The sequence below is a fragment of the Orussus abietinus genome, unplaced genomic scaffold, assembly GCF_000612105.2.
Source record: "Orussus abietinus isolate OABI.00-Male unplaced genomic scaffold, Oabi_2.0 scaffold54, whole genome shotgun sequence".
NCBI classification, from domain to species: Eukaryota; Metazoa; Arthropoda; class Insecta; order Hymenoptera; family Orussidae; genus Orussus; species Orussus abietinus.
In genome coordinates, this window is record NW_019394260.1 from 480,662 (window position 1) to 498,242 (window position 17,581).

Below are 17,581 nucleotides of genomic sequence, written 5' to 3' on the forward strand. Positions count from 1 at the left end.
TGCGACGTAAGGAAACAGGAAAATTCCTAGATCAACGAATAGCTATCGCAATCGGTGTAAAGAGAAAGATATGTATGTACAAGTTGCATTTGAAGGCGATAAACGGGAAAATGGTGTTTTAAGCGGAAAATAACGTGTACGTAAATTTTAATCGACGACACACTGCACAAAGAAAGTGTAAATAGTTCCTTTGTATGATGCGAAGTCGTGTAAAAAAGCGGAGAGAAAAACTGGCCCCGCGAGGGGACGCGTGTAAAAGTAGTTGAAATAATAGACGTTGCGTTGTTCCTCGATCGGTTTAATCTAACGCGGGAATTCCCCCCTCGTTCCCTGAAAATGAAGATACACGGAGTAGAAATAGAAAAAATTGTCTGTTATTATACAAAACCGTACAACGAATACATATACACGCCTCGCTTGACTGCAACGAACGCGCGCTAGCTTATCCTTTTACGCTTAAAGTCCGTCAAACATTTGGGCGGAACGAAACTTTCTGACTTTTCAAGATGCAGTCTTCCGATCCTGTAGTTAAAGAGTTCTATAATTAATCGAAATGTAAATTAGCTTCCATCTCCGCGAGAGATATGCGAGGTTTGCACTTGCTCTATGCAGGAAAGTCTTTTCCCTCGATACAAACTTTTGATTTGCTCTATTTCTAAGGTAAATATAAACGTGGTGAAGATGCACCATGACTTCGTTCACAATGTTGGACCAAAAAGATGTCCAGAGTGACTCCGCACCACCAAAGAACACTTTGAATCACTGCGGCCAGAAAATATTGGCCAGTCTGGGTAAAGTTAGGGAGGTAAAGATGCTTGACAACAGATTGACGCTGTGGTTGTCAAGAATTTGTCTCCCACTAATGTGCCTCACACCTTTCCCAGGACGTTCAACTACCATTCCCTGTTCATCGACTCCTGAAATACCAAGATACAGTTCTAGATATTCCAAGACCATGCCTCGATGGCTTCGGTTTGCCTCTTTAATGAAACCACTGCTTACCGGAATACTGTAAAGTGGCACCTAGAAACGAATCGCAGAGGCTACCTAGCAGGCCTCCGACTCCTCCAGCAAATATAATGGGCCATTGTGGCGCTGCGGACTGCAGCACTGCTGGATCGACGGTATATAAAATAATAATGTAATAAGTCAATCCTAAGACCAATCCACCCAACAGAGAAACCAGTATGCCAAACCATGAAACTGCCCCATTGGTTCCTTAGATCAATTCATAGAATATTAATTGACCGTTAAACATCGACCAACCTACGAATTATCTATCAGTTTATCACGTAATGTCTTCAATGGATGCAGTTACCTCTTGGCACTCTTTTTCTACTCGTGATGAGAAAAGGATCCGAAGAGCCAACCACTGTCCCTAATTCCGAAGCCCAAGTATCGCCGTTACAACAGGCGGTAGCTCCTGAAATAAGATCCGAACTTCTACCAGTGTTCATTACCTGTTTTCACTTTTGTATAATTTACCTAAAATCCCTATAGACAACCAAGAATTTCTATAGTCCTTGTCGAAATCAATGGGTCTTTCTCCATAGCCTATGTCCAATAAATATAACAATGCAAGTTGCGTAGCCATACCACCATTACACAATACTTGAATCCAATTCCTGCGTGAATTTATTTTAAAATCTTCAGTGACTTTCTTCTTTCTATGCGCTCGGAACTTTGTTGCCTTCGAGGAGGTCACGAAGAATGCTATTAAACATCCCAGATGAGCGAAACTCGACAACGTCAGAACGAAACCCATAAAAGATCCTGTAAACCATATAATTGGTCATGGATTTCTACTACATCTCTTTTACTAAGTTCTATCAATTGTTTTATTAAGGGAACGATCATGTAAAATCTCTGAAGCTCAATTACCAAGGAGTGCACCGGATAAATCGAGGGTCTTCTTCTTTAGTGCCCATCCAGCCATAAATATAGGAATAATCACTGCAGCTAGCCACCTCCATGGCGATATCACAGGATACCCTTAAATAGCATAAATTCAATCAATTTAAAATACACTAAATAGAAACCAATCTATTATAATTAACCGAAGAAATTATCAGACATTTGCAGAGTCAGAATCAATCTGTCACCTTAACGCAGCTATGGCAAGACCTAACGTAGTTAACGGAGTAACTTAATCTAAAGATATGGTACAGTAAAGGCTGTGTAGAGAGAAATAATAGAGTAAATTAACAGTGACAACAATACCATCAGCCTGGTACTCGGAATCTGGGGCCAGTAAAGAATAAGTAACGTTCACTATCCAAAAGAGCATGGATACCGGTATAGCGAACGCGCTGACCAAGACAGGCACCAGAACGCTGTTTCTCCTGTCATCTTCGCTCGCGGTTAGCAGCATGTCACAAAATCATTAAATTTGCCGACCATCCAATGATTCACGCTCCCATCTCACCTCTTTCGCTGCTATCATCAAATACGTCGAACTCTTGCGGGTTTCTGCGACCGCTCGAATTTATACGCGTTTTCCGGCACGGGATACATAAACTGTAGAAATTCCACCGCGAGGTGTCTCGGCACCGATAATAACGGCGCTAGTCAATGTCACCGTACTTAGGATTTAGCGTCTAAATACTAAACCGATATTAAGATGGAGCTATTGAGCAGTTAAATCTGTACTTACAATAGATATTTCTTTTTACAGGTTCAGACGTTACCTTGCATCGGTTAAAGGTATCAAAGAGACGCCATCTTGAGTAAAGTCTCCGCACGTACCATTCGTCGATACGACTCTAAGCGCCGCCATTTTGTTCTCGTTGCCGTTTGCCGCTCGGGGCTGTGCATCGTTTGAAATTGATAAACGGCTCGATGGATAAAGGTCCATCCGCGCATATACCGACAATTTCAAGGCGTCTCCTCTCGTTCCGCAAGTGACGCTATCGAAGTTTATGGTATCGAATCAAGATCTCAAATTACAAAACACCATTGCGCGCGAAAAGTATCAACACGAGGTCGCCGGGAACTTAACCTCTCCCGGGCGGAAAGTAGTAAAGTTCACGTTCTTATCTACGACTAAGGTTAGTCAGTGTTCAGTTCTCTTCGACTCGAGCCGTGATAAATATAAAAATCAATCCCTATAATCTAATTCAGAACAAACCAAGGATGCAACACTGAAGAAATCACCACATTAATACTCCCTTCCCATGCATAGTCATGGCATCGATCAGCACCTGGTGAGACGCATTTACGCATTCCTGGTGGAGGATTTCTCGGTCACCGTCGCCCACGCTTCCTCGAGGAATCTAGCTCCACGCAGAACCTTAATTAGGAGTCACAGGTGCTCTGAAAGTAAGTCACACAGGTACGATAGGGGTACGAAACCTCCTAGCCCATCGAACACCTCTCCGATCCCATGACAATCTCCTCGACAGAACGATTCATTATCTTTTGTCGAGGCGGAAAGAGTCGCGAGAGCCGTGACTCGAGCTCGCAGCTTCTCACGCGTAAGTGGGACACGCATCGGCACCGGGCGTCGAGATATTCTCGGGTGCCGATTTGTCGGTCACCGCGCCGCCCACGCGGCGTGTCCTGCGCTCGCGTCACGTTTTCGCGGAGAGGGGCCGCATCCGCGATGCGCGCATGCACGCCGCCCACATGCGAGGGCGCTCCTCGAGTGACCGTGACCCGCGCTCGCGCGCTCGACGCGCCACTCCGGCCGCGGGACCTCGAGGTGCAGGAGTCGGTAAGGACGGGAACTACCGACTTCGAGCGAGAGGATCGATGACACTCGGCGAAACGATGCACCGACCGCTGGCCCCGGAGCGATCGCGGCCAACGATGTGGAGCGATGCCGGCGGCCGCTTCGAGGCGAGCCGCACGTTACGTCACTGCTGACCTTGGCTCCGAGAGAGCTCCGGAGATGTTCGATTTCTCGCTGGGTCGACAGTCTCGCAATTAGAGGGGGTAAGGGGGGAGAGAGAGGAGATACTCTTGGAAACGAGTGGAAAGAGTGGGCGGAGCACCCGGGGCGAGCTCGGCCGCATCGATCGCGCTTTCGGAGCTGGGCTTGTTTATTTATCCCGGCTTCGGTATGATTTTTAACGTCGCTCATGATTTCAGGTTGCCATCAGCCGAGGTGGGGACTCGTTAGGAAGGTGGAGCCGCCGAGTCCTGGCTAGCCACGGAATGACCGACTTTCCGACGACGGTTGCGGTATTGCCGCTGGTTGCGTTTAACTCCCAGACGGGGCCGACGACACAGCTGCGGGGTTTCGGCGGACCGATTTGTTATCCCAGCCCAACTGTTCACACGGTGCCGATTGTGCCGCCGTTTGGTGCTGCATGCTTTCCCTGCGCTTGCTGGTGGACCCGATCGGCAACAGGTCTGAGATAATCGGTTGGCTTTGATATGCGGTTTTTTCATCCGAAAAGAATCTGGCCGAGAGCCACCGTTACCTGAGGAGGCTGTCGTCGCGGGCCCTGCCTCGCCTTTGGCTCGCGCGCACTCGCCAGGGTTTATATAACTCGGGCATTAGTGGTGGTGACGTCATGCCTCGGCAGTGCAACGGTTGCCCGGTCGATAGTGCAGTCAACTACTGCATTATATGCGTCGATTGTGAGCGCGCCGCAGGCCTTGAACCGCGGCCACTCGGCATTGCAATTTTCCGCCCGCCGCGCGAGCCGAGCGATTATTTTTCGCCATGTCGCAACGTAACTCGCGGGCTCTAAGGCTAAAGACCCCACCTACCGAGTGGAGCTCGCCAGAATTTCCACCGGGATTTCTGGCGATTTCCGCCGCACCACTTGGAATATGTTCGAGTGTGTATATTTATTCCTTGTTTTCGAAACTTTCGTCGCTTCTTTTATTCATCCCGTATGATGTGTATAGCGCGGTCGGGTGATCGATTCGCAGCTTTTTGCGCGATGAGCGAGCCGACCACCGCGAGGATTCCTGGAGTTTGAGGAAGTTTTTTGGACAGTGATTTGGAAGAGAGAAGAGGGAAGAGAGAAGCAGGCGAAGGAAGACATTTGAACGACGCGAGAGCCTGTCAGCGGAGAGCACCCTCGTGTACCGGCACCGGTTGGGTTCGATGAAGAGGTTATGTCAGCAGAAAGGGATGAATGGTATCGCACGCTTCTCACCTCCACCTCGGTCTCGGAGGATGCTTCACGAAGATCGCTGCACCGAGGAGAAGTGTCATTAACGAGAGTTCGAGACTTCCTGGAGGTCCGTAATTCGGGAGACTTCAAGAACCATCATCCGGGATTTTTATTTAGTGATAATAAGCTCGTGCCTCTTATCCGCGGGATATGTAATGCGTGCATTAAGCATTTTGGAGTCGCCTAGACTCCCCGGCATGTTTCAATGCTGATCCTGACGCAGGTCCCCGATATACTTTTTTCCCCTCTTCGAGGGAGGGAGAGCGATGGAGAGGACCCGTGTGTCACTCTTTTGTCTGCTCGTTAACGATGAACCCGCCACAGCTCGTTGACCAATGCCTTTCGGAGCCTGAGACTCGCGTACCTCGACACCGACGTGTACACCTGTGTCCTACCTTTGAAACGTCCTCTGCCCGTCGACCAGACGCCGTTAAGAGGGCTCGAAATATGTATCTCCTCGGCGCATGTCAACCCTGACATTTAGGGTGCCGTCCTCGAGAACTTCCGAGACCATCCAGCGACTACCAACACTAGGGATATTTTTTTTTTTCATCGCTCTATACGAAGATTTTTGCTCAGAGGTGGATATACTATTTTATACCACGAGGGAGAACGAATCCCAAGATAAAGTAAAAGAAGAAGAAAAAAGTGCGATTCTACCTTTTCGGATTTTCGATATTCTTGTATACATTTCGTTGGTTACGCATCCAACGGAGACCTTTTCGCCGGGAAGTGCATTCGGCCCGGTGGAGGGTTCTCGATGTCATTCGAAGAGAAAGTCGCTAATTACTCAGCGAGAGACCGAAAAGGAAAGCGTCTTATGGGAGCTGGTTTTATGTGGGTCACTGCCTTCTGCGTTGACGTTTCTTGGAAGGATTGCAAAGGCCGTGGATCGCTTCGGAACTGCGGACACGAACAGGCCGGGAGTCTGAAGAACCATCGTCCTAAGAACTCGAAGACCCGAAGAAGAACAGGATTTTGGAGATTCACCTCTAGAGAAGCGTCCTGTCTGCCGTTTCCTCGGCGAAGAGACTAATCGCATAGGAATCAGCGTAAGAGGAAAATCTTTCGAGGTCTAACGCCAAACCAAGATGGGGCCGGAGCGGCGAAAGCGCTCGCGATAGTTAGGCGAACGGTCGATCGTCATGAATGAGCATGCATGAATGCATTACCCGACGTCGATGCGTAAGGAGTAAGGGGTCATCGCATATGTAATCCGTCGTGTCTCTGGCCGACGGTAACCTCTGGCAACCTTCGGCTCGAACGAGTGCAAGTAGCGGAAATGCAACTGCCCAGCACGAAAAGACCAGGTCGAGATCTAGGCTGTTGGCCCCTTGGCCAAGGCTCGCAAGACTGGTTACAAAGACCTGCAGGCTCTTCATCGACCTAGTCACCCTCGAAAACGCATCCTCCTCTGACATTTAAGTCCCCGGTGGGGACGAAAGGGCTGGTCGTGCTCGCGGTCGAAGGGGTTATTTTTCTTGCTGAGCCTCTTTTAGATACTTTTTTTTTTCCGCTTTGAAAGGCGGCCAAAGAAGGCACGCTGACCTTTCGGCGATGACGTTGGGCCGGCGCGCGTTTGACGTCAGTGCTCTCGAGGAGCCCGTAAAAAGGGCCAGGAGTGAGGCCAGTCCTTTCCTCGGAAGGCTGCGTGCTCGATTATGCGATTATGATCCTCCCTCTGTGGTCCATGCACCCCTGATTAGCGCGCGGGTCGGCAGGACTCTCAAGCGAGGCTTCCAGGAAAGGTCTTAGCCTATCGACCCTGGCGCCGTAATAATAGGCCACCGTACAGAGAGACGTCTCTCGGTCGGGTCGGCCCCTGCATGCAGACCCATCAGGACTCGGCTCCAACCGCAGGGATCGCTGTCGCCCTCGGGATTAGCGGCTCTTTTATCGTTTAACCCGAATTATCGCGCTTCTTTCCTGGAAGAAGACGATACGCCGGGCTTATCTCCTCGATAAGGAGTGCTCGGTGCCCGAGCATCCCTGGATCACGAATTCGCGATCCGAGTGGCCATGAGAACCGCAGGGAGAGGTGGAGGAGAGGTTTACGATCACGCGGTGCACGCTGCGACCCAACGGAACGCACCGGTTGGCAGGAACCTTCGGCCTATCCGACAGAGGGGCAGTCAACTGCTATCGACCTGCTGGAGCTTTACATGAAGCTTTCTCCAGGCGCGCAGAAAACCAGCCCAGGATCGATAGAGTTGCGTGGAATGCACGCGTATGCAGGCCTGCAGAATCCGCCGAGGTACCATTGGACCTCGGGATGGAAGACGTGTACTCAGCCATTCGACTGAAGATCCGTGCACGAGAGGTGGTCTAGAATCGATGTAATAGATGCTTCTACCATGGAATTGGAATTTGTAATGCTTGCTCGACCAGCCAGAACGAGAATGTGGGGTTTCTACTGATCCATGAAGAGAGTCCATCAGGGTGATGATGAATCCTAGGTGGAGAACCAAGTTTTGGAGCTGGGAGAGTTTTTAGTCTGGGCGCTACACCGTCGCCTCGTCTGATTAAATGGTCGGGGCAAACTCTGTATGTCACGACCATTTGCTCGGCTTTTATCGCGTCGCTTCGTCCCGACATCGGCGCTCAAGGTGATTGCCTTCGTGCGGCGCTGCAGCGACATTGTCGGCGCAATGTGGGGTATAATAGTGACATCGTAAAAGAAGGAGAGAGCGAAAACACCAACGCGGCGAGGGAGGAGCCGGCGAAGTCTCCTGGAACGACGGTAACGATCCACCGATGATCGTAACCATGTTACCGTCGCCAGACATCGGCGCGGGGGCGGCCATTGTAGGCGCTCTGGGAGAGAGAGAGAGAGAGAGAGAGCTTTTATTTCGCGGGCGAGTTACGCACCTAAACGCGGGCTCCGTCTGCGAAATTCACCACTGGAATCGCGGAATCCGCAATTGTCTCCGGTCTCGACGGCAGGGGTTGGACGACAATGGCACCGCGACTCCGGAAAAGCGCCACGGTTACACACGCAAGTTCACGTGGAAGAAGTCGCAGACACCCATCGTCCTGAGAAAAGCACGTCTACCCGCTTGCGGAGGAAGGGGATTTATTTATAAGGGAGGATAGAAACCGTCGCCGAGGCTAATTGGGCGATCCGTCGATGGCCTTGATGACTCCTTACCCCAAGATAGAAGACGCAGTCTTTCGCACCTGTAGTTTTAGGTCACCTTGATCCACCCCAACAGCCACGTAATTCTAACTCGGGACAGAGGGGAGCCTCGAAAGGAAACGCCGTCGCTGTTGCGGCTTCCCCGAAATCGGGGCATGAAAATAAAGCGGGTCGTTCGGCGACGTTAGGTCGCGCTCCTGCCTGGGACCCGGGCAGACGCGTTCTGCCCCGGTTCCAGAAAACCTTCTCGAGGTCGGCCGCGAGCGCGACTTAAAGCCGGCCAGCTGTGGCCCAGCTTGCATCGCGCGATCAATATACGCCAGCGAATTTGTTGTCTGGGTCGCCCGTGCACCCGGTGCCCTCGAGGCTGGACAACACTTCGCCCACTGCACCCGGTGCCAGTGTGTCGGGAGCCTTGGTGCTCTTACTGCTTGCGTTTCGCCTTCGCCTTGCTTATCCATCGCGAGTCCACGTGGCCACACGGGCGGCAGCGAAATCTTGTCCGAATCTTGGAAGAAGTTCTTGCCGATGACCGGCGTCGCATATCCCACATCATGGATGTGGGGTGTATTCGACATGCTGCATGACGAAGGGTCCCCTGCACCCGGAAATGAACTCTCATAGCAGGGACTGGAAAATCTCGTTCTAAGGTACATTTATGCGGAAGGTAACTCGCCCTGTATATTTTATCGAATAGGAGCAAATAGCCTGGAGTAGTAAGGGTGGTTCATGGTCGGCCGCCGCAGTAGATGCAGTCGCGGTACTTCATAATGCGTCCGTGCGGTAGACGGGCCGCAGACTCGAGCTTCCGAGGATCGATACAGCTTTCCTCCGTCCCTTCTGGATTGCTCTCACTCTCTGTTTGTTCAGCGTTTCGCTGCGCGTTTCACGTCGTTTCGTATAAACGACCAGGCCCTCCCTAGCGCTCTCCGCCCGATTTCTCCTTCCCAGTAGAACGTTTCTATTTATACGCAGACGCCCGGAAAATACGACCTAGGGAAGGGCTGGCGTCTTATAATTTTTCACCGTCCTTCTCCCGTGTCTCACAAAGCCGTCCTTCATTTTTCGTGCATGAGTTCTACTGGGGCGATGGAACGCTTCGAGGGAACGACCACTTTTTACACGGATGTATAGTCTTCGCGAATCCCCCAGCGGAGAAATCTGACCACGTCCGAACTACGTGTAGGTCAGCACCTCCGGGTCGGACGTTGAGGTGAAAAGTTTTACCCTTTTTACTCGGTGTAGAACCTCGACTAGTGAAAACCGTCTCGGACAGGTTCGATCGATACAACTAGGGAAGCCGTACCTAGTCGGCGTATGCGAACATTCGCAAGAGTTCCCCTTATTTTGAAAAGCACGAGGAAAGCTCTGGTCGGTTCTTGTCAACGCGAGTGCTTCGAGGGCCTCTTCTGGTCCTCGACCGTCTGATTCCCTCGTGACAATTCTCACTGGTGATCTATGTACGAAGCGGCGTTTCTATGATTAGAAACGACCTGGCGCAAAGGAAACGGCCGAAGGTTTATTTGCAATCCGCGGTATTATTCTTTCTCTCGGAAGGACGCTGAGACGCGAGCTCACCTTTTCTTTCGTTCCGCGATAAGATAGGTACCCGATGCTTCGTGCGGCCGTATTTGTACTCCGTCACCGCAAGTTTCGCTGCAAAACGAATCGATCCGAATGTAGAACCTCATCAAGGAGTGGTCCACGTCGAGCGGAGTCTCGGGGGGCTGTCAAAGTCGATCGTTTGGCAGGTCAAACCCTGCCAAGTGGACTTTTGGCATTCCGGACCACGAGGACTCGCTTTTGACACGAGACTCGCGGTGTTCGGCACTGCGCAACCCGAAAGACCCGACTCGACCGATAAGCCAGAGACGCTCATCCCACGAAAGTTCGACGATCTTCTGCAAACCGGGGACGCCGATAAGGCGCGGCCAGAACGCGGCCGGAATGCAGCCAGAACGCCGCGGATAATCCGCGCTGCTGCACTGGGTTACGCTAAAAATGGCGGCTGCGGGACCGATAAACCTGCGGTTATCGAGCCGGCGGAGGGCGAGGTGTATCGCCGCCCGCCAGAATGTCAATGTCACTGTCACGCGACAGCTTGGCCGGGAGATGTTATTCCCGGCGAGCCTCCGGGTCATCATTCGTGTCAGCGACGAAATTATCGACACGAGACCGCCGGGCTCTGCACGACGAGGGAACCGCCCGCTTTAAGGTCGACCCTAGGCGAAGCCGCGACCTTCGTCGTCGGTCTCGGCGCTTCCTGACCCCGAAAAAGGACGTTTCCTGGCAGCTGTTCACCTGGGACAGGCCGCCACTTTCCCGGGCGATCGATGCCCCTTCTCTACACCAGCGCTGAATGCGACGGTGCCCCAAAGAGCCTTGCACCGTGGGACCACTCATTTCCAAGAAGGCAAAGGACAAAGGCCAAAAAGATTACCGAGACCCGCGACGAACGCCGTAAAATTTTCCGGGATCGCAGAAGTCCAAGGCCAGCTGCACGGCATCGGCGTTCCCGACCTACCCTTCCATCTCGGTACGCACCCTGACCCCGAAAGGACGTCGGCCAAGATGGCGCGGCTCCATGGGGCTTAGCTTGCTGCGCTTCCTGACGCTCCGGGTCTCCTGTGAGGTGGCCGGGGTTCCAAAGACTCGCGCTTCGTAGAAACCTTCCCTTTCGACGGTGTCTAAGAGGATGACGCAGTCCAGGAAGTCGAAGAACAAGGTTCACTATCAAATCTATCCTATAGGGTCACGGAAGTGCAAGGTCAGATGCACGGTGTCCGTGTGCCCGACGTACCTTTCCGTGCCCGTACGCTCTCCGACCTCGGGAAGACGTCGGCCAGGTCGACGAGGCTATCCTGGACTGGTTTCCGCGCGTCCCGACGCTCCGGGTCTCCTCTTAGACGACCGCGACGCCCGCGGGCGGCTAACCAGCGGCACCGGCACACAGGCCGCTCGTGACATTGACCCTGGCATTGATCCCGTGCACACCAGAGCACGAGGCTCGTCGGTGCGTACGCAGAACTTGCGCCAGGGGAGGGGAGCTCCGACCTTGAGGCGACCCAGCCAAGGTCGCAGACGCGAACGCCCCCCTCCCGCCGCCCCCGACCCCGCCCCACGGGCGTCGCGGCGCGCGAGTCGCCGAGAGAGTGAACTCCGGAGGAAGGAAAATCGGGAAGGCTCGAAAGACCTATGCACCGATGCTGGTGCACCGTCCAAGGATTCTCCTTCCTCGAGACCTCCTGCCGGAGGCGACGGACCCACGTCGGAGGTTGTACATCTTCGAAAATAGCACCGTGATGTATCTACCTCCCGATGGAGGGGGTAGGTTGCCTCATCTTTTTTTAGTCCACTCCCTGGTCGATTTTACCGAGTTATGCCGATGGGGTAGATCAATTGGTTTATCGGGGATTTCCTGGATCCCTTTTCCTCGGGGGATGCGCTCCCCTGGACTCGAGGTGGAGCCTACTGGAAGGGCGTTACCCCGCGATTCGGCGCGCCTGGTGAGGTTATGTAAACAAGGTTGAGAACCCTGGCCAGCCGGGGGCCAACTCGTGGGCGGCCGCGTCGAGACGGCACGTCCTTTCGCTCCTCCGCGGACCGCGGCTAACAACCTCGGTTCCTAACCTCGACGCCTCCTCCCGGAGCGTCCGGGCCGCGCCGTGAATTGGCTTCGTTGCCGGCGCACGCGTCGCCACGACTCGCTGCGCACTTCCCGGAGAGAGAGAGAGAGGACTCTGAAACCGCCCTCCACCCTCCCCCTCGCCACCCCCCGAAATTTGGGGGAGCGCCCTCTGCTGCGCACTTCTATCCCCTGATGGCGGCGACCGCGATGGCGTCGTCGTGGCCCTTCGTAGCAGACTACGGCGCAGTTACTTGTATGGGGAAAGTTATGGGGACTCGATACAAGGCGTAGTTTAGGCGGTCCGAGTTGTGGCGGTCTCTGTTGGACCTTATCGAAGAGCTTCATAGGGACAGGATTTAAATTGGAACCCGTTGCAATGCGCGGTAAGGTTTATCGATATTATGAAGATTGCTGGGGAACTTCATCAGGGAACGTTGGAAATGGTGGTTTTTAAGTGGAACCTGGTGCAATACGTGGTAAGGAATGGGTGGCATGGCGATACATAGGGAAACTTATCAGGGAGCTTTACTGGTGAAGGACCCAAATTGTGGTAACTAGGGTTATCAGGGTTCTTTGCATTTCATGGCATCATTTACCGCGCGGTTTCTAGTCGTCCTGGGGAGGGTCCGTGGGATGAGGAAGTCGGTTGCCGGTGCACCTACGTATCGATTAATCCGACCCTGACCGTATACCCGGTGAATGGGAGACGAAGAGAGCGGGTCAGAGGGAGAGATGTGTACATCTCGGGACGCGCTAAATCAGGCCTCTGCCAAAATTTAATTTTACATCGCCGCGGGTCTACGACTCGAAAGGTCGCGCAGTCCGGCCTGGAAATAGCTCAGGCCAGAGTCCTTCGACACCGCCGAAAGCGCGAAAGGCTCGAGGGCCGTGAAGACGCGTCATCTCCAGGGCGGCCATCTTGAAGAGCGTCCGAGTCGTCGGATCGCGGATTGTGAGAAACCCAGATTCGCGGTCCGTGATCGGACTTCTCAGGCGATTTAAAAAATGGGTCGACGAGCTCTTGGGTGTTAAAAGTCTCTCCTTGGGAGGTGGGATGGACCATCCTCGTCTCGGGTGCGATACCGCTCCTCGGGCCTGCGTTTTCTCGGACAAAGGAGGAGAACTCGGAGTCACTTTTTGGTACAGTCGGTGTTATACGTGCCTCGAATGTGTCGACCAGCACTCGCGTTCTTTCTACACCTCGGCTCAATTTATCTCGGCTGACTTTGAGTCAACTACGTTGATAGGTCGCTCCTTTCGCCGTTCGGGCTTGAACCGATTGCCAGCCGAATGACTAAGGCGGGGCTGCGCCTCTTTCCCGTGGGCCAAAGTTTCGAGATTACCTGCGGAGATTCCGGAACCTCCGGCGATGTGCTCGCAGGGTCTTGGGGCGATATCGGTTTCTCTCTCCGACGTGTCACTCGGGAGAGACCGACATTTTGCCGTGTCAATGGAGTTTTTGCGCGTCTGTTGCCATGGGGATGGAACTTCCACCCCCCCGCGGAGGCTTCTTCCACGAAGTGCCGATTCGCGGGAGGGAAGTTCTGGATATCCCTCTCGACGCTCCCTCGGATTTTTCCAGCTTCCCGAAATGTATCGGTGGACACTTCGGGAGGGAGTTTCCAGGGCTTGCCGAGTTCCCTCTGGAATTTACCGACCCGCTTCGATGTCCCTTAGAGGCGACTCCTCCTGGGAGCCTATTTCCCGGAGCGATCTGCTGGTCAAGTTCCGGTTTCTCACGGAGAATTAAAAATAGGCGCCACTCGAAACCTCCCAAGCTTTACCGCACGGATTCGCCCGATGACCCACTGCCCACGTGAGACTTAGTTATGTTTAGAGCAGCCTTCGTCTTCTGACATACGCCCATCAGTGGTCAGCTGATCTACGAAATCTAGGTTCCGCTGGTTCCAGAATACATGTCGACCGAATTCCAACCGAGCAAAATCCCCTAAATCCCCTGAAAATCCCAGAACGGAGCTCTGCCGTAGAGTTGACTCGGATTTTTGGCCGCTTTTGACGTCGCTATTTGACAAACCACTACGCGTTACCGCGTGAAATACGTCACTTGCAAATAAGACCCTGCAAGACCCCTGAGGAAAGTGTAATAAACGGGAGCCTAGAACAAACAGAATCTGATCGAGATGGAGAACAGCTTTGCTGGCTCCGTTGGTAGCTCTCCGCCATTTTCCATGGCGATTTCTAGCTTCACCTTTTTTTTTTTTTTCTTTCTCTGGCCGTTCGAAATCGACGGTGCAACAAATCGACGCGGGCATGGTGGGCTGCACCTGTTGCAAATCGGACGCTGTCACCGGCACGTGAACCGTGGTTACGATGGCCGAGAGAAATGCCCGTTAAACTCGGTGCAGCAATAGCCGGTCCTTTTTCACGGTGGCGGCCTTTTTCTGCCAAGGGGAGCCGGCTCGAAAGAAGTGTCCAATCTCGCTGCCGCAACTCGGCGCTCTCGCTTCCACTCGCGGAACGTAACCGAGGAAAGTAACTCGACTCGTTTTCGCGGACTCGGAGTGTGACCGCATTCCCGATCTCGGTCCCGACGCGTCCTCCCTATCAGGATCGACGCCTCCCGGCGAAGACCCGGTTGCTCGTTCGGACTTGACGCTACGAAGAGTCCCGACGTAAGGAACCCGCGCGAGGCGGCCACCCTGGACCCCGAAAGAAACACCGCCGAGTTCACTCGAACGCCCTGGGGGGAGCAATCGCGTAAGTACTCGAACCTATTCCTGGGAAATAGTCGAGCAGCTATGGAAACGTTTAAGTTTTCCCGAGCATTCCGCAGTTGGAATCGCATCGCCTCGAGGGACCGCGGTTTCAGGGCACCGATCGAAACTTCCGGGTCATGATCGAGTTTCTTTTCAAGTTCCTCCTCGGGATCGGCTTTGGGCCGATATTAAACTGCGTTTCCGTTGGTTGAGGACCCCTGAGGAGAAGTGCCCATCAGGACTCGCCTCCCGGGCTCTCGGCGAATCTCGGTGGGGAATCGCTGAATCGAGGTCTGAACTAGAGTTCATAATGGCGAGGTATGAATCCGCCGGTTGTTTTCGACCGGAGGGCAGGCCCGACCTCGAAACGTGCACCAAGGCGCATCCAATTTATCCTCCATCGGTGGAGAAGACCCGCACAGCTGTGCGTAGACCAGGGACGTGCCAATTTCCCCAAGTTCCCCTGCTTTGCCGACCACCCTCGCAGGTCTGCCAGGACGCCGCCATCTTGCTTGCGCCATAGAAGTCTCTGCGCTGGAATGGAGAAAAAGATTCCCCCGACTGCCTGACTTTAACGCTGATTTGGTCTGACTAAACCTAGTCAACAAGAGCTGGGCCCCTTTCCCATTCGACTTTGGAGAATATTAACGGATAGCAATGGACGAAATCGACTAGAGAACCACCCTCGTGGGTCTACTAGGACACCGCCATCTTGTTTGCGCCGTAGAAGTCTCTGCGCTGGAATGGAGAAAAAGATTCCCCCGACTGCCTGACTTTAACGCTGATCTGGCCTGACTAAACCTAGTCAACAAGAGCTGGACCCCTTTCCCAATCGACTTTGGAGAATATTAACGAATAGCAATGGATGAAATCGACTAGAGAACCACCCTCGTGGGTCTACTAGGACACCGCCATCTTGTTTGCGCCGTAGAAGAAGTCTCAGCGCAGGAATGAAAAAAATTCCCCCAACTGCCTGACTATGTCTGACTAAACCTACTCAACAAGAACTAGATCCCTTATCCTTTTGCCTTTGGAAGATATTAACGGATAGCAATGAGCGACGTCGACCTGACTTGCGGTCTCCGTCTTGGTCTTGCTCATCCAAGTTGTACACCAGCCAATCTTACTCTTACTCTGAAACGAAGTACGAGTCTTGCGGGTAAGACAAAGACCGATCTCGCTCGTCGCTAACAGGTGCAGTATTCGAACGGAGGACCGATCCCCGATGCCCGGCGTCGTCTTCGAGGCGTTATCGCGCGTCGGCGACGTGGCTCTCAAGTCAACAGAGATTACACGAATCGGCCTTGCCAGCCGAGATTGGCTCCCAAGTCGGTTCCCCACAAGAGGAATCGGGCCCTCGCTCGCCGACTGACGCCCTCTGGCGGCTTTTCCCCCGTTTCGGCTATTCTCGGGCCGATTCCGCGAACGGAGCATCGGCACCGAGACGCCGAGCGTCGGCAAGTATTTTCGACGGGCCGCGGTGACATTGCCGGGACGCTTTTAACGTCCATCCCCCAGAGGCTCGCGGAGGGACCTTGGCCCTGAGGGAAAAACAAAGTCCTGGGAGAGGTCCCCCGCGACGCGGCGCCTGGCGACGCCCGTTGACGCCTATCTCCGTCTAGAAACGCCGGCGATAAGGGCTCCTCTTTGGAACCGCCGATTTTATTCTCGCCCTTATCGAGCGTCGCCAAGGCTCCAGACGGCTCCGGAGGAAATCGCGTTTCATCCTCGCCCTTGGATGGGGTTCTTCTTTTGCGCGAAACGGGCTCGTCATCCTGGGGGATCTCACGAGAGAGATTATTTTCTGGCCATCCTTTGAAGATCCTCGTCTGGGCCTCCTCCACCAGCTCGCGGTGGCGATGACTCGCGTTTGCGTTTACGTTGGCTGCTGCCAGCTATTCGGTGCTCTCCTCGACCACCGGCGAGTGTTTACGCGTCCGTACAACGCCTCGGCAAGGCCGCCGCGACGCCTTTGACTCCCGAGGAGCGGTGATTGCGATCGCGCGAATGCATCGATGATGCGATCGCCGTCGACCTTGCTATTGTTTCGCGCGAGGAGGGAGCTCGGTTCGACCTGGGAAGTTGTTTAGAGACCCGGAGAAGGATTCCAGGATCGAGAAAGTGGAATGGACCTCCGGAGGAGTCTATTCCACCCTCTGGGAGACGGGAATAAGGTCGAGGATAAACCCCTCAAGCATGGCTCGGCTGAGGAGGTCAGGGTGTAGCCGGTGCACCGGAGGGCTCGGGTGCATACGTCGCGGAATACGCATATAGCCTGGCTCTCCGGCTCTCGTAAACCGGGAGCAAGAGCAGCGGTTCAAGAACACCCGCTGCCACTCCTTGATCAATACCAGTCGGATTCTATGTCCCACGGCGAGGCCAGAGGCGAGGTGCACGCGAGCTGGAATCGGGCACACTCGCTCGCGGTTTCTTCCGATTCTCGTTTCGCCACTATGTGGACGATCCGCTCCAGCGAGCTCGCCTATGAGGGACCATGGAGGAAGCTGGAAGGATGGATAGAGAGAGGAGCTTTTGGAAGGGCCGGCAGAAGAGAGGATTCGGAACGGTGATCATTGCGAATGATGGGGTCGTTCCTATAGAAGTAGGGGAGGAGAAGAGCGATATCGTAGCGACCTTCAGCTAGAGGGCTGAAGGGAATCATCGGGGATCTAGCAAGGATCCAACGCGTTGCCTCGAATGTCGGGCAGAGGAAAATAAGTGAAAACGATGGAACGGTTCCTATAGTCCTGGAGATGCAGAAGAGCGAAATTGGGACGACGTCGTCGAGGGCTGAAGGGAACTGCCGAAGGCCCACCGAGGACCGGCCAGCATCCCGATCTTGGGCCCGGCCAAGTCGGCTCGAATGCCTCGCAGAGAGAAACCGGAATACCGCATCGGCCTCTTAGGATCCTAAACAGGATCCCGAGGGAACGGGTTTCTCTCCTTTCGCGAATTTCGAGGGGACCGACGA

General features: G+C 53.7%; 1 protein-coding gene across 2 annotated transcripts; it reads right to left on the reverse strand.

The window, feature by feature from the left end:
* Positions 1-360: 360 nt before the first annotated feature.
* LOC105700845 (transmembrane protein 19) lies at positions 361-2,495 on the reverse strand. 2 transcript variants are annotated; one of them, XM_012427056.1, is made up of 6 exons: positions 2,221-2,495; positions 1,882-1,992; positions 1,597-1,773; positions 1,319-1,423; positions 1,003-1,218; positions 361-917 (listed from the first exon to the last, which is right to left on the reverse strand). In XM_012427056.1, the coding sequence occupies exons 1-6, from the start codon at positions 2,369-2,371 to the stop codon at positions 760-762; spliced, it is 918 nt and encodes a 305-aa protein (XP_012282479.1). In that variant the 5' UTR covers positions 2,372-2,495; the 3' UTR covers positions 361-759. The 2 variants fall into 2 exon arrangements, with proteins under 2 accessions (XP_012282479.1, XP_012282478.1); XM_012427055.1 differs by having other exon boundaries at positions 363-917; positions 1,486-1,773.
* Between the last annotated feature and the right edge of the window lie 15,086 nt (positions 2,496-17,581).